Source organism: Rhinolophus sinicus, linkage group LG01 (genome assembly GCF_036562045.2).
Source record: "Rhinolophus sinicus isolate RSC01 linkage group LG01, ASM3656204v1, whole genome shotgun sequence".
Lineage (NCBI taxonomy): Eukaryota > Metazoa > Chordata > Mammalia > Chiroptera > Rhinolophidae > Rhinolophus > Rhinolophus sinicus.
In genome coordinates this window covers 26,057,503-26,072,251 of record NC_133751.1, presented here as the reverse complement: position 1 = coordinate 26,072,251, position 14,749 = coordinate 26,057,503, and the positions used below count along the sequence as shown (strand labels likewise).

Below are 14,749 nucleotides of genomic sequence, written 5' to 3'. Positions count from 1 at the left end.
ATTATTATACAACTGGCATCTGGAGTCGTAGGAGGGATCACTGGAACCTCCAATCCTCAGCCAATCGGTCACATTAGGCCTGCAACTGGTAAGTCTTGTGGGACTGAGCCCTCATCTGTAGAGCCTGATGTTATGTCCAGGTGGATAGCATTAGAATTGAGTTGAATTCTTGGATACCCTGCTGGTGTGGGAAACATCCCCCAAACACACACTCCCACACACATTGGAAATTGGTCTGAAAACACCAAAAGACAGCAAAAACAGAACTTAGAGGGAAATTTATAGCTGAATGCACATATTAGAACAGAAGATTTAAAAATCAATCATCTAAGCATCCACCTCAGAAAAACAAGAAAAAGTGGAGAAAATTAAATCCAAAGTAAGCAGACAAAAAGAAACGGTAAAAATTAAATCAGAAATCAATGAAATTTAAAACAGGAAATGAATGGGGGAAATAAAACACCAACAAAACTAAACCCTAGTTCTTTGAAAAGAGCAATAAAATTGATTAAGTCTCCAGTCAGGCTAACTAAAAGAAGAGAGGACACAAATTACTAATATCAGAAATGAAAGAAGGAGCATCATTACAGATTCCATGAACGTTAAAGGAATAATAAAGGAATACTAAAGGGCAGGCCAGGTGGCTCAGGTGGTTGGAGCTCCGTGCTCCTAATTCCGAAGGCTGCCGGTTCAATTCCCACATGGGCCAGTGGGCTCTCAACCACAAGGTTGCCCGGTTCAACTCCTCGAAGTCCCTCAACTAAGATTGAACACGGCACCTTGAGCTGAGCTGCTTCCCAGATGGCTCAGCTGGTTGGAGCGCGTCCTCAACCACAAGGTTGCCAGTTTGACTCCCTCCAGGGATGGTGGGCTGCGCCCCCTGCAACTAGCAACGCCAACTGGACCTGGAGCTGAGCTGCACCCTCCACAATTAAGACTGAAAGGACAACAACTTGACTTGGAAAAAGTCCTAGAAGTACACAGTTCCCCAATAAAGTCCTGTTCCTCTTCCCCAATAAAACCTTAAAAAAAAACACAAAGGAATACTATGAACAACTCTGTCTCATGTGGACTAATTCTTTGAAAGACATATTTATCAAAACTCACACAAGAAATTGACAATCTGAATAGGCCTAGGTCTATAAAAGAAATGACACGATCCTATCAACACATGCAGAAAAGTATGTGAAAAAGTCCAACACTCATTCATGCTAAAAACTCAGTAAACTAAGAACAGAGTGGGAGTTCTTCAACTTGATAAAGACTATCTTCTAAAACCTTCAGCTAACATCATACTTAATTCAAGTTTCCCACTAAGATCGGGATCTAGACAAGGGTGCTCCCTCTCTCCGCAGCTATTGAACATGGTACTAAAAGTCCTAGCTAATACAAAAAGACAAGAAAATGAATAGTATACAAACTGGGAAAGAGAAATAAAACTGTCTTTATTCACAGATGACATGATCGCCTATACAAAAAACCCTGAAAGAATCAACAACAACAAAACTCCTGGAACTAATTAAATGATTAGAGCAGAATCACTGCTTGAGTTGCAGAATACAGGTTAATACCAAAAGGTCATTGCTTTCCTGTATACCACTGATGAACAAGTGGAATTTGATATTTAAAACACAATACGATCAACATTAGCGCCCCCAAAAAAACTGAACTACTTAGGCATAAATGTAACAAACCACGTCTGTCCAAACCTCTCCGAGAGGGCAGGCACTCCCACCACCCCCAGCCCTGCGCCCTGCGCCCACTGCCCACACCGTTCTCCCTCTTCCTTCCGGATCACCACCACGGTCGCCTAGCTGGTCTCCTGCTTCAACAGCTGACTCTGTCTATTCTCCTCACTGCACCAGGTGAATCCTGAAATTAGATCATGTCTCTCCTTGGCTCAAAACCCCACCTCACTAAGAGCAAAGAATGTTTTCCTAACGGCCTCAAAGGTCCTGTGTTCTGTCCCCAACAACCTCACTGGCCCAACTTCTCCCACTCTTCCCCACGTTTACTCCTCGCAAAACCAAGTAGTCTGCTTGCTGTTCCTCAAACATGGTCCCATCCCAGAAGCTTTGTACTGCTCTTTCTTTTACCCTCAAATATCCAGAAGGGTCAGCACTTACTTCCTTCATGTCCAATATCATCTTGTAGAAACACCTTCCCTGAATATCTGATATAAAACATTAACAACCCTAATCACACATATTCTGCAACACTCCTCTCTTCTCCTATTATTTCAATGTACTTAACAAACACTGACACCTGATATATTCTGTATTTGTTTGTATATTGTCTGTTCCATATCTTCCCCTAACTAGAATGTTCAAAATTTTGCCCATTTTGTTCATTACTGTATCCTTGGCACCTAGCATTGTTCCTGGCACATAGTAAGTGCTCAAATATTTGTTGAATGAATAAAAATACATAAGCCATCCACCACTATTGATCTTTTATGTGAAGTAAAAACACTTCAATATGAAAACCACTCTTGGATCATTTGTATGCTAATATATTAGTCCGTTAAGTAACTGGGGCAGATTATACACTCAATTAAGTTTATCCAGGACAAATCTTTTCCTCAACTTATTATTAAGATATGGCATTTCAAACAAAATGAACTTTATTGATAAAACCCACTTTTCTCCTCTACTGATTTCCAGGATCACTGATGATTATTTACATTATAATTATTCAAATAAGCAAGTAAATACCAGCAGCTCGAAATCAATTTCTCTTCCTCAAAAAAGTAGACGACAAAAACGGTTTTAGAGCATGGGCTGGCTAACTTCCTACAGAGAGGTAGACAGTAAAAATCTTAGGCTTTGCAAAACACACATATATAGACAGTCTCTTTTATTATAATCCTTTAATGTAAAAATCATTCTTAGTTCCTGGACATACAAACACAGGTTACTACTGCATTTGATTATATGTCATAGTTTGTCAACCCTGTTTCAGAGAAATGTCCTGAGTGCTGAGTCTGGTATGTTACATACGTCCAAGATACCTGCCTATGCAAACCTAAGACAGGCATTTAAAAAGGCAATGAGGAATAGAGCATGTTAGAAAGAAGGAGAGTTCTCAAATTTTTCCTGAGCTATAAAATTGTAACTACTGTGTTTTATGTCTGAAAAACTTGTGTTAGTATAAACATTTTTTAAAATATTTCAGAGCAAACCAGCAAGTAACTTCTCTTCCAGATAATCTTCCTAATATTTCATTTCTTTCACAAATTAATAGTTGATTCTACGACATTTATAGTACCTTTAAAAAAATAAGAAAAATCAAAAACAGTACCATATACAGAAACATAGTCTTAGACTCTTCAGATAAATTTTTAAAAATGAAATCTGCAAAAGTTTTAGAATTTTCACCTGCCACAATGTTCCCAGAACGTGCCACAACCTTGAATCCATCGGCTACTTTGTCTACACTATCTCCGTGGGTAAGTAAAACAATTTCTTCCTTCTGAAGGCCCCTAAACATAGAGAAAGTAAAACACGACACATCAATATCTTAATTACAGACATGATTAATGGGTCCCTTTGCTTTGCTTTTTTCCAGCTGAGATATAACTGACATCTAACATTGTGTAAGTTTAAGCTGCACAACATGACGATAATATATACATATTTTTAAATGATTAGCACAATAAGGTTAGTTAACACACCCATCACTTCACATAGTTACCATTTTTTGTGAGTGGTGAGAACATTTAAGATCTACTTTCTTAGCAACTTTCAAGTATACAATACAGTGTTGTTAACTATAGTCACCATCCAGTACGTTAGAGCCCCAGAACTTATTCATCTTATAACTGAAAGTTTATACTTTTGCTTTAGAAATACTAGTTTGCCATATGTGTAGATCAAGAAAACAGAAATAAGCATATAACAGTGCAACTCTGCTAGAATTTAAATTTATTCTATCCATTATAAACAAAACCAATTAAAAAATATTAAATCTCAAAAAACAATCTATAAAAACTGAAAACTGAGACAAATAAATACAAACAAGTAATAATTTCAAGAGATTATAACAATTTCAACATTTTATCTCTATTGGGATTTATCTTAAGAACAAAAGGCATTTCAGAGATCCTAACACTTTATTCAGTAGTCATATTAGCAGTCATTGTACTAATATTGTTATTTGGCAGCTATATGTGTAGTATAGATATGTGTATATTGTAAGTTAAAACAAATAATAAATAATACAATTAGGAATTCAGATTTTCGGCTTCAGAGCATGGAAATAAAAATAAAAAAATCAAAGGAGTTAAGTAAAAACCTAATTGGAAATAATAGTATACATTAATATACTTTCTCTTTCTGGAAGAATATATACGCTTAACTGTTCACTGAAAAGGCCTAGAAACAATGACACCCAGTAGCAACGTAGACCTCTATCTCTCGTGCCACACAAATTAATAGCATGGATTAAAAGAGATGTAAGTAACATTAATCAAATGTAATGTGTGGACCTTCTCTGGACCCTGATTTAAACATCAATCATAAAAAGATATTTTGTACATTATGAGAAAATCTGAAATATTAAGAAATAAAATACTAAATTAAAAATAAAGCAAGATGACATAGTACATTCAAGCCAAAGGATGTTTGGGATTGTTATTGCTGTCATCACTGTTATTTAGGATTAGTATAGGCTGTAACTAAGTTTCAGAATTTTAGAACTAGGAAGACAGAAAAACTCTAAATCTTAACCAGATCTTTACGTTTGAAGCCTCTGATGGTGTAACACACCACCAGGACTCCTAAAGCAGTTCTCAAGTAACTCGTCTTGAGAGCTGCTTTAGGAGTCCTGGTGCTATGTTATTTTGTAGGTGAATATAAACAACACCTCTTCATTATGAAGTGGAACGAGCACTGGATTTCTAACATATTTTAGTAATGAGTAGCTTCAGTGTATAAAATTATTTTGAGCAATCTTGGCTTTTTAATTAATTTGCCTTTGAAAACTAGAATCTTTGAACACAGAGTTACTTATTTTTGCTCTTCCTCAATATTAAAGAGGAGCTAGCCACAGCCAGCTGTGTGTAAAAACTGGAATTGTATCTACATTTCAGATGAACATTAATTCATAACATGGATCTTAAAATTTCTGTGGACATATGAGTTAATATCCAAAATATATAAAGAACTGAGTTAATTCAAAAACAAAAAAAATCTGATTTAAAAAATGGGTAGAAAAACTAAACAGACATTTCTTCAAAGAGGACATCAAAGTGACCAACAAACACATGAAAAGATGCTCAACATCATTAATTATCAGGGAAATTCAAATCAAACCACCATGAGAGATCACCTCACACCTGTCAGAATGGCTATCATCAAGAAGACAAGAGATAACCAGCGCTGGGGGGGATGTGGTGAAAGGGCTACTTCCACATTGTTGGGGGGTCTGTAAACTGGTTCAACCACTATGGAAAACAATATGGAGGTTCTTCAAAACAATAAAAATTAGAGCTACCATAGGATCCAGCAATTGTACTTATTACAGCATTACTCAAAATAGCAAAGACATGGAAACAACCCAAATGCCCATCAATGAATGAATGGATAAAAAATGATGTGGTACATACACAGTATGGAATGTTATTCAGTCATGAGAAAGGGAGATATCCTCCTACTTGCAACAACATAGATGAACCCTGAGCACAGTAAGCTAAGCAAGACAGAGCTAAGTCAGACAAAGAAAGTAATGTATAGTATCCCTTATACGTATGTGGAATCTAAAACAGTTAAACCTGTAAAAAATAGAATAAGATGGTGGTTACCAGGGGCCTGGGGCAGCGAGGGGTGGGGAGAGCATAAGAGTGATGGTGTTTAAGGGTACAAACTTATAATGAGTAGCAAATAGGCCACAGAGCTCTAATGTACTGTATAGTGAATGTAGACAACAATTATATAATGTGATAAACTATTACTACACTAGCAATCGTATTACAATACATAAATGTATCAAAGTAATACACTGTATGCCTTAAACTTACACAATATTACACATCAAATATACTCAATTAAAACAAAATTCTACCTGTACAATTTGGAGAAAACCATTCATTAAGAATTAATTTGGGTACAAGTGAATGGAGGCTTTAAGGATATATATTAATAAAACAAACCTATAATTAAAAATAATTAGCACAGTGAAAAGAAATGATAATAAAAAGTAACTACATGTGTTCATTAATTGACATCAGCTTGCATTTTACAGATTTAATGCAGTTAGATGAAAATGTGGTTTTAAAATAAAAATGAACTTCAGGTCAAAAAGAAGCAAGTAAGTAACTAATAGTCCATCAAAATGGGCTTTACCCAAAAGAGAAAAACCCCAAAAAGGAAGCAAGTGACTAAAACAAGTTTTCTGGTCTTTCAGAAAACTGAATGAAAACTCAGTGACTTTTTTTTTTTTTAAGTAAAGCAGAAGATAAATAATTCTAGGAAACTAGTGAACAGCTCATTCATCATTTTATATAGATTAAAGCTATAGCACCTAATCTATTATCACGTAGCAATAAAATCAATTAATACATTCACCTGAGTACAATTTAAAAGCACTGTAAAAGGTAATATGAACTTTAAAAAAAGCTAGAGTAGTCAACAAGAGCTACGGTATTAAAATTAGACAGGTATAAATTCCTCCAAGCTATTCAATCTCTGGTCCCAAAGGAAGTCTGAAAGCCAACAGAAGGCTGTGCCATGGAGATGGATGGGATAAGCAAGAAAATCTGGTCTTTCAATTAAACTCATTTGTTCCAATCCCAAATACCTACATACTCTTATTTCAAATGGTCTCTTCATTCTGACCCTCCTTTTGTCAATCAACCTTCTATTCTTATTTACATTTACATATGCCCAAACCCCCAACACCAAATAAATGCCAGATTTTTTCAAAGATTAAGTCTGCATTGATATAATCACTACAATTCATCTTGATGTGTCTGTTCCACAAGTGTCATAAGATATCTGGCATAGTAACACATGATGCAGGCTGACCCAGACACCAACAGAAAAGCAAGAAGCTAAATAAACGTTCATTCATATAATGCACAGTGGCATATTATTTAAAACCATCACCAAATGCTGCCCTCTACAATTTTCCTTAGACATTCACAGCAAACCTTCTTGAATAAAGGTTTCAGTTAAGTCCAGCAGGAAAGAAACTTGCTAACCCTTATCTAAGCCAGTACAGGCATACCTCGTTTTATTACGCTCCACCGCTCCACTTAACTGCACTTCACAGATGTTGCCTTTTTTTTTTTTTTTTAAACAAACTGAAGGCAAGACCCTCCACCAGCAAAAAGGTTACAATTCGCTTTACTGTAGTGGTCTAGAACCAAACTTAAAGCATCTCCGAGGTATGCCTATACAGATGTTAGCTACTAAAATATAAACGATTGTGTTATCCATGATTAAATTCTTCAATGGCTCTTTAGCATATCCAGCAGGGATTGGTCATTTTTTCCTGTAAAGGGTCAGAAAGTATTTTAGCCTTTGCAGGCCCTTCTGTCTCTGTAGTAACTATTCAACTCTTGTCACTGTAGCACAAAAGCATCCGTAGATAATACTTAAATGGATGTGGCTGTGTTCCAATAAAACTTTATTTATGAACACAGAAATCTGAATTTCATTTAATTTTCACATATCACAAAATATAATTTAAAAAAAAAATTTTCCAACCATTTCAAAATACAAAAACCATTCTTAGCTTGCAGGTCGTTAAAAAACAGGCAGTGGGAGAGATGTGGAAAGAGGCCACAGTTTCCTGACCCTTTGTCTATAGGATAAAGTCCAAGTCCCTTACATTGAACAAAGACTTTTCATTGAATGGCCACTGTCTATTTAACTTCACCTCTCATCTTCCCCTTCATTCTCTACTCTAGTCGTTCAAGCTAGCATGATTACCAAAATAGACCATGTCCTCGCCCCCCCATGTCTTCAGGTCTCTTCAGAGTCCCGGGGGCCTAACATGCATGTGACCCAGAGCAGTCATTCAAATTTGCTGAATGAAATTTGCTTCTATAATCAATGAACCTTGTGCACCTGTTCCTCCCCTAATTTGCAGTTCTTAGAGGACAGCTGAATGATCAAGGTAACCAAAGCTGTTGGAAACCTACAGAATTTAAAAGTCCATGTAAAGCTTAAGTCTTTTTAGAAAACCAATGGCTTGCAGTAAAGTTTCAAGCTCTGCCCTGTTCACAAGGCTTTCATAGTTATTTTCAGTTCTTAACTATGCTACTTAAGGTTGAAAGTGCAAGGAGGTGAACCATTAGCTGTGTGTCTGTGGAAGGAGGGGATAACCTTCTGTATAATAAAACAATTTCCTTATTAAATTTTTGTTTTAATATTCTATTTTGGCTTAAGGAAATGGTTTTCAGTATGGATTCCTGATCACCTCCAAGTCCTAAATGCCTCAAAGAAAGCCATGTAGTTCTCCAGGTCTACCACCCTAACCATATCAGCCCCTCCTACCTGTCATATATGCCAAAGTTTTACAATAAGGTTTAGATTTGGGAGGAAGTCAGAGAAAGAAATTCTGCTAATAAAAAGAATTTGAGAAAACCTTGTGGGAGTGTATAAAGAATCCAAATGCTTGTAATAAAGATGTTCTTAGAACATTTAAAAAAAAAAAAGACCATATGAAATGATAAAGAATGAAAAGTCACAGTCTAGAAGGTATCTGCAATATAGCTAATTGACAAAAGTTTACTATCCAGTATAAATGCAATTTTTAAAAAAAGACAAATCAATTGAAAAAATGGGCAAAAATCATGAACAAGGTTTTATAAAAAAGCAGATACTAATAGCAAACAAACACACAAATCTTACAATAATAAGGAAAATGAACATTAAGACTACAATGTGATCCTTTTGACACCTCTTCAGATAGGAAAATACAAAAGAAAAAAACATTTCACCATGTCAAGGCTTGGCAGGGATACAGAGTGGAGGAATTTTTATAGAATGTGAACTGGGAAGAAATATCATTACCCAGTGAATCTGAGACTCAGCATTTCAATTTATGGTTACCCTAGAGAAAAGTTTGTATATGTACAAGACAAAAAAAAGACAAATACAAAAATATTTATGGCAGTTTTGCAGTAGCAAAAACTGGGAAAAGACCAGCAATACTAACCAGTGGAACGTACAATTAATTTGTGCTATATTAGAACACTAAATTCAATAGTAAAAATGAGGCCGGCCTGGTGGCGGCTCAGACGGTTGGAGCTCCATGCTCCTAACTCCGAAGGCTGCCGGTTCGATTCCCACATGGGCCAGTGGGCTCTCAACCACAAGGTTGCCGGTTCGACTCCCACAAGGGATGGTGGGCTGCGCCCCCTACAACTAGCAACGGCAACTGGACCTGAAGCTGAGCTGCGCCTGCCATGACTAAGACTGAAAGGACAACAACTTGAAGCTGAACGGCACCCTCCACAATAAGATTGAAAGGACAACAACAACTTGACTTGGGAAAAAAAAGTCCTGGAAGTACACACTGTTTCCCAATAAAGTCCTGTTCCCCTTCCCAAAAAACAAAACAAAAACAAACAAACAAAAAAAACAACAGTAAAAATGAATAACTTCAATGAATCTCAAAACCAAAGTCGAAAATAGTACACGAAGTAGGATTTTAATTATATAAAGGTGGGTGGCCAAAACTAAGTCAGGTCAGTTCTACTATACTAGTGTAGCAATTCATAAAGAGTTGCAATATGCAAATGATCTCATACAACTAAATATCCTAAATACTCTCAAGACAGAAAATACTAATAGAATAGGAGTTACAAACAGAATAAAATGAAGTTAACTCTGAAGGCAAATTCACAGATGTACCTGCATGCCGTAGCAAATTCCAAGCACAGGCTTGCCAATAGTGAATATTGCTGGGTCAAACCAGGGAGCATCTTCTGCATACACAGAATTAGGTCCTCCAGAGATGATAATAGCACTGTAGATTTAAGGAAGAAGAGTCAGTGAAGAGTCTCTCACTGCTGATTTTGAAACAAAGTCTACAGATTCAGAGATTTATGATTTCAGTATATTGTAGGATATCCAGATTCTATAACAGCTAATTAAAATCATCTCACACAGCTTAATTATATTTATGCTACTTTATTGTAATGTGTAGAAGTCTATCAATTCAACCTTCACTTGTTAATAAGCACAAACTTCCAAATATATAAATACCAATGTTTCTAGCTATGAAGCTTAGCATGAATTTGTTTTTATTGTTTCCTCACCAATGGAGGAAGTAAATGAAAATGCTAAAGGGAGATGGAAAACACATCGGTCTTTCTGGGAGGCAAGGAGTAAAAAGGCAAGGCAGGGCACAAAAGGACAACTGAAGGTATTCCAAAGGCCCTTAATGACTCAGAATAAATACTCTACAACAGATGGCAGAGTGTGAAGAATTACCTAGCTTTGCCTGTTTTAAAACCTGTCCAAAATTCCCAACAGTTTTACCTGAGACCCAGAAAAGGGAGCCGACATCACTTTTGCCCCACATGCCCTGTTCCCAGAACACAAATCGATATTATAACATGGCTACAATTTACAGAGCATTCTGTGGGTTAACTTGGGAGTCCAGCTGTTAGTATAAAGGAAGCTGCAAAATGAGGCCTACGTTCCTCACCTGGCCACCGATACATCAAATTTGGCCTCAGCATTCATTCAAAAAAAATTAGGACATCTTAATATTATTATGAATTTACAGAAACATTCAGATGTCAGGATTTTCTTTAGGAAAAAAGGGAAAAAATCTGGCCACACTGGACCTTTACTGTCGCATGGCTACAAATAACTGGAACCACAGAGACGTGCTTGCACCATCACACTACCCTCTCTCCAGTGTGCTGCACGCCCACCTACATAACACAGGCGCACTGGAGCCCTATCCTCAATTTAAGATACCCTTGGCCTCATCTTAGGTTTCAGCTGCAGGAATCCTGATTTAGCCATAGTTCTAAAGGAAAATGTATTTCAAGTCTAACCAAAATCTACTTACAAACAAATCTGGATTACAATTCACTTTATAATTAGCAGCTCTCCACCATTTAAAAACATATAAACATATAAATGCTAGGCTTATAATACATCCAGAAGAATAACATAACAAAGATCAAATTCATAAAAATTACTTGCCAAGCTAGGGCATTTAAAAAATATATAATAATGGAGTAGCCAGTTAGCTCAGTTAGTTGGAGTGTGGCGCTAATGACACCAAGGTTGCTGGTTCAATCCCTGCATGGGCCACTATGAGTTGCGCCCTCCTTAAAAAAAAAAAAAAAAAATATATATATATATATATATATATATATATACACACACACACACACACACACATATACTTATATATACATATGTGTATATGTATATATATATTTTTAACCTAGCTCCCTAAAATTGCACATATGTACGTGTACATATATATGTGTATATATATGTATATGTATATATATGTATATGTGTATGTATGTATATATATACACCGTGTTTCCCTGAAAATAAGACCTAGCCAGACAATTAGGTCTAATGAATCTTTTGGAGTAAAAATTAATGTACAACCCAGTCTTATTTTACTGTAAGACCAGGTATAATATACTATAATAAATACAATATAATATACCTGCTCTTATATTAATTTTTGCTCCAAAAGATGCATTAGAGCTGATTGTCTGGCTAGGTCTTATTTTCAGGGAAACATGGTATTTTTGGGGAAACAAAGTATGTGTGTACACACATACACACACACACACACACACACAAATAAAATAATCATTTAAGTGATCTCAAAAGCTTCACTCTTTGAACTTCGTATTGGAAACATGAATTATGATATATGTTTGCTAGCCTACCTTATGCAAAAAGAAACTGAAGACAACGTAAACAGGTGATAAATGTAACATCTTTAAGATAATTCTAAAGGGATGTGGGGTTACTCCTAAGGGGAGATACGCAATCTAGCTGCCTAAAATTGCAAATGCTAAAATTCTATAACACATAATAATCACAACCTCTAGAATTTCAGTATGTTTTATATAATTTTATAAAGGATAATAATCACCATGGGACTGCCTAGCACCCCTCATTAATCTGACAAACAACTCAAGGCTCTAAGATTCTTAATACTTGAAAAGGCAATGGTCTTAGGGATAAAACTCAAGCAGTACTTAAACCAATTATGAAAATTCTTATCTCAGTAAGTCTTGAGAAGAGCTAATCACTCATTTTCAGTCTTCTATTTCTATCCTGCTATTATTTTGAAACTAACTTGCAAGTCAAAGCCTAATAAACTATAAGGCATTCCAGATACATATTTTATGTTATCAGGCAGATCAAGGTTCTAAAACCAGGGAGAGGTTAAGATGTCTCTCATGTCATAAAACTAACATTTATTCGAGAAAAAGAGTGCTCAAATAGGTATCTCGGCAGGAAGGACTAACGTACTAAAAGCCACGATGCTACAGTTCCCATTGTCCTACACAGGCACAAGCAGGATCTAGGAACTATTTAGGATCCGGTGATGAGAAAAACAAGTAGGCTTTTATTGCCAAGTATCTGTCGACCCTACACTAAAACAATTATCTCGATTAGTTTGCTGGGAATTTTTTGTTGGTTTGTTTTGGATAAGGGGAATGAAGAACCTTGGATGTGACAGAGACCCATTCAGATTTCTCACAAAGTTTTTTGATTGCCCGAAAACTGGTTCTCACTCTCACTGGCAAATGAAGACAGGTGAATTAGATAAACTCAAGAGTCCTGTCTTACTCTAAAATTCGACAGTTTAAAAAGATAGCTGTTTTAATCTGTATCGTAAGACTAGGACAGAGTTAAATTAAATCTGCATTTTGACTTCCAATTCACTTTCAGAAACAAGAATCACAGGATCTTGTATACATGTCTATGAAGTCTTTAAAAGTTAATTTTTTCCATTAGAAAACTAGTTATTAATGTTTTTAAGAAAAACAATATGTTTTGCAAGAAACATAGCATTAACATTTAAGAGCCAAATGAGGATACAAACTGCAGTTGCTTACTTCGGAATAAGAAAGAACAGTAATTCCATGAGAAAAGGCATAGCATTAACCAGAAATAGTTGTTAAAGGAAGAAACTATATGTAAGTCGGCTGTCCTTTTGACTATTCTAAGAGTAAAGCTGTGGAATTAGCCCCATATTAGACTTGAGAAATTTTATTTTAGAAATTCTTTCTTGGGATAGGAAGCAAGAGACTCACTGTACACAGAATTCTCATTTAGGTACTCTAGTCACTATATATATTTGATCAAATGTTCTTGGATCAAATGAATGAATAACCATAATACTCATAGTCATATCTAAGTCTGACCCAGAAATTCCATGAAACACAAAATGTTCAAATGATAAGTTCTTACAACTGTGCAATTAAAATTAAGGTAATATTTTTAACTGGAAAACTTAAATTTTTCCTTTAATCAGAACCATGGGAAATTTCTTGTAAAACCACTCTGTTGTCTTATATTCACACACACACAAAAAAAGCAGTGCCCAAAGCAAATTTAACAACGAAATATCCCACAATCTAAGCTCAATCTCCTCAGAAAAACCCAAAGTGAAAAGTCTACCGGAATCCATGCTCTTTGATAGCAAATGCTGGTGTTTCCAAGGGGAAGATTTCAGACTGCACAAACAGTTCCCTCACTCTTCGGTCTATGACTTTCCCGTACTGAGCACCGGCATCCAGAATGACAACAGCTCCTTCATAGTGGTGGCAGCCGTCTTTAAGGTCTCCTCCAGCATTCTCCAGCTGCAAATATTAATACAAATATCTTAATTATGAAAATTAGAGCTATTTTAAAAAAACAGCTGTCACACTGTCAGCTCCAAAAACACAAAGAAACAAAAACTGTTAAATTAGGGCTTTCTGAGTTGCCAAACTCAAAACACTTGTTTTAAAGTGGAGATTTTTTTATCCATATCCATATACTGGCATACATAAACAAACACTTTAATAAAAGCTACCATGCATTGACTACATGATACAGTCACTTTATGTATAATGCATCTCATGTTCTTTAATAATATGGTAAGCATGCAACCCAGCTGTGCCAAAATACAGTCCTGCTTTATGCGTTATACTGTCATTATTATTAATAGTACCTCCTTCAAACCTCAAAAGCATCCCATTTGGACAATAAATTACATGGTTACCCATCAAACACTTACAGCATTGCAAGGAGGGAGATACTGATGAGAAACTGTAAAGTTTGCTGCCACGGTAGGAGCTTGCGCAAATTCACTTTATTAGGATTCCGCATATTAACTGAGGAAAATGATATACACGCATCTCACCCATAACACCAAAAATTGTTAAAGGTTTTGTAATCCCATTTCTGTCAAGTATACACCGGTGACAGTTTTCTGAAAAGCAATTTGGCAAAACGTAAAATTTTTAACTATTTGTGCTGAAATATTTACCTGGTACTGGATAGTATTCACCTACTCCTTCAAAATAATGCAAGAGTAGGTGAATGAATAAAACATTGAATAAAACAACATTGCTTTTGTACTAAAATCATTCAAGTTGGGTGAGAGGTACACTCTGTTCATTTTAGTCTAGTCTTTATGCTGCTTTGGATACTTAAGAAAACCTTTCAAAATGTGTATGTACCCTGAAAATCCTTGAAGGAAGCATATACCGTATGTATGGTCCCATTTTAAAATATTTTGTGTAAAACTGCAGAGT

The 14,749-nt window shown here is 35.9% G+C and overlaps 1 protein-coding gene across 1 annotated transcript in view; it reads right to left on the bottom strand.

Moving 5' to 3' along the window:
- GMPS (guanine monophosphate synthase) overlaps positions 1 to 14,749 on the bottom strand; it is a 46,571-nt gene that overhangs the window by 26,180 nt on the left and 5,642 nt on the right. The window contains exons 2-5 of the mRNA XM_074314134.1: positions 13,629 to 13,810; positions 9,861 to 9,975; positions 7,797 to 7,803; positions 3,378 to 3,518 (exon numbers count right to left, since the gene is read on the bottom strand). Coding sequence (XP_074170235.1) covers positions 3,378 to 3,518; positions 7,797 to 7,803; positions 9,861 to 9,975; positions 13,629 to 13,810 — 445 coding nt within the window. The remainder of the gene's footprint in view (positions 1 to 3,377; positions 3,519 to 7,796; positions 7,804 to 9,860; positions 9,976 to 13,628; positions 13,811 to 14,749) is intronic.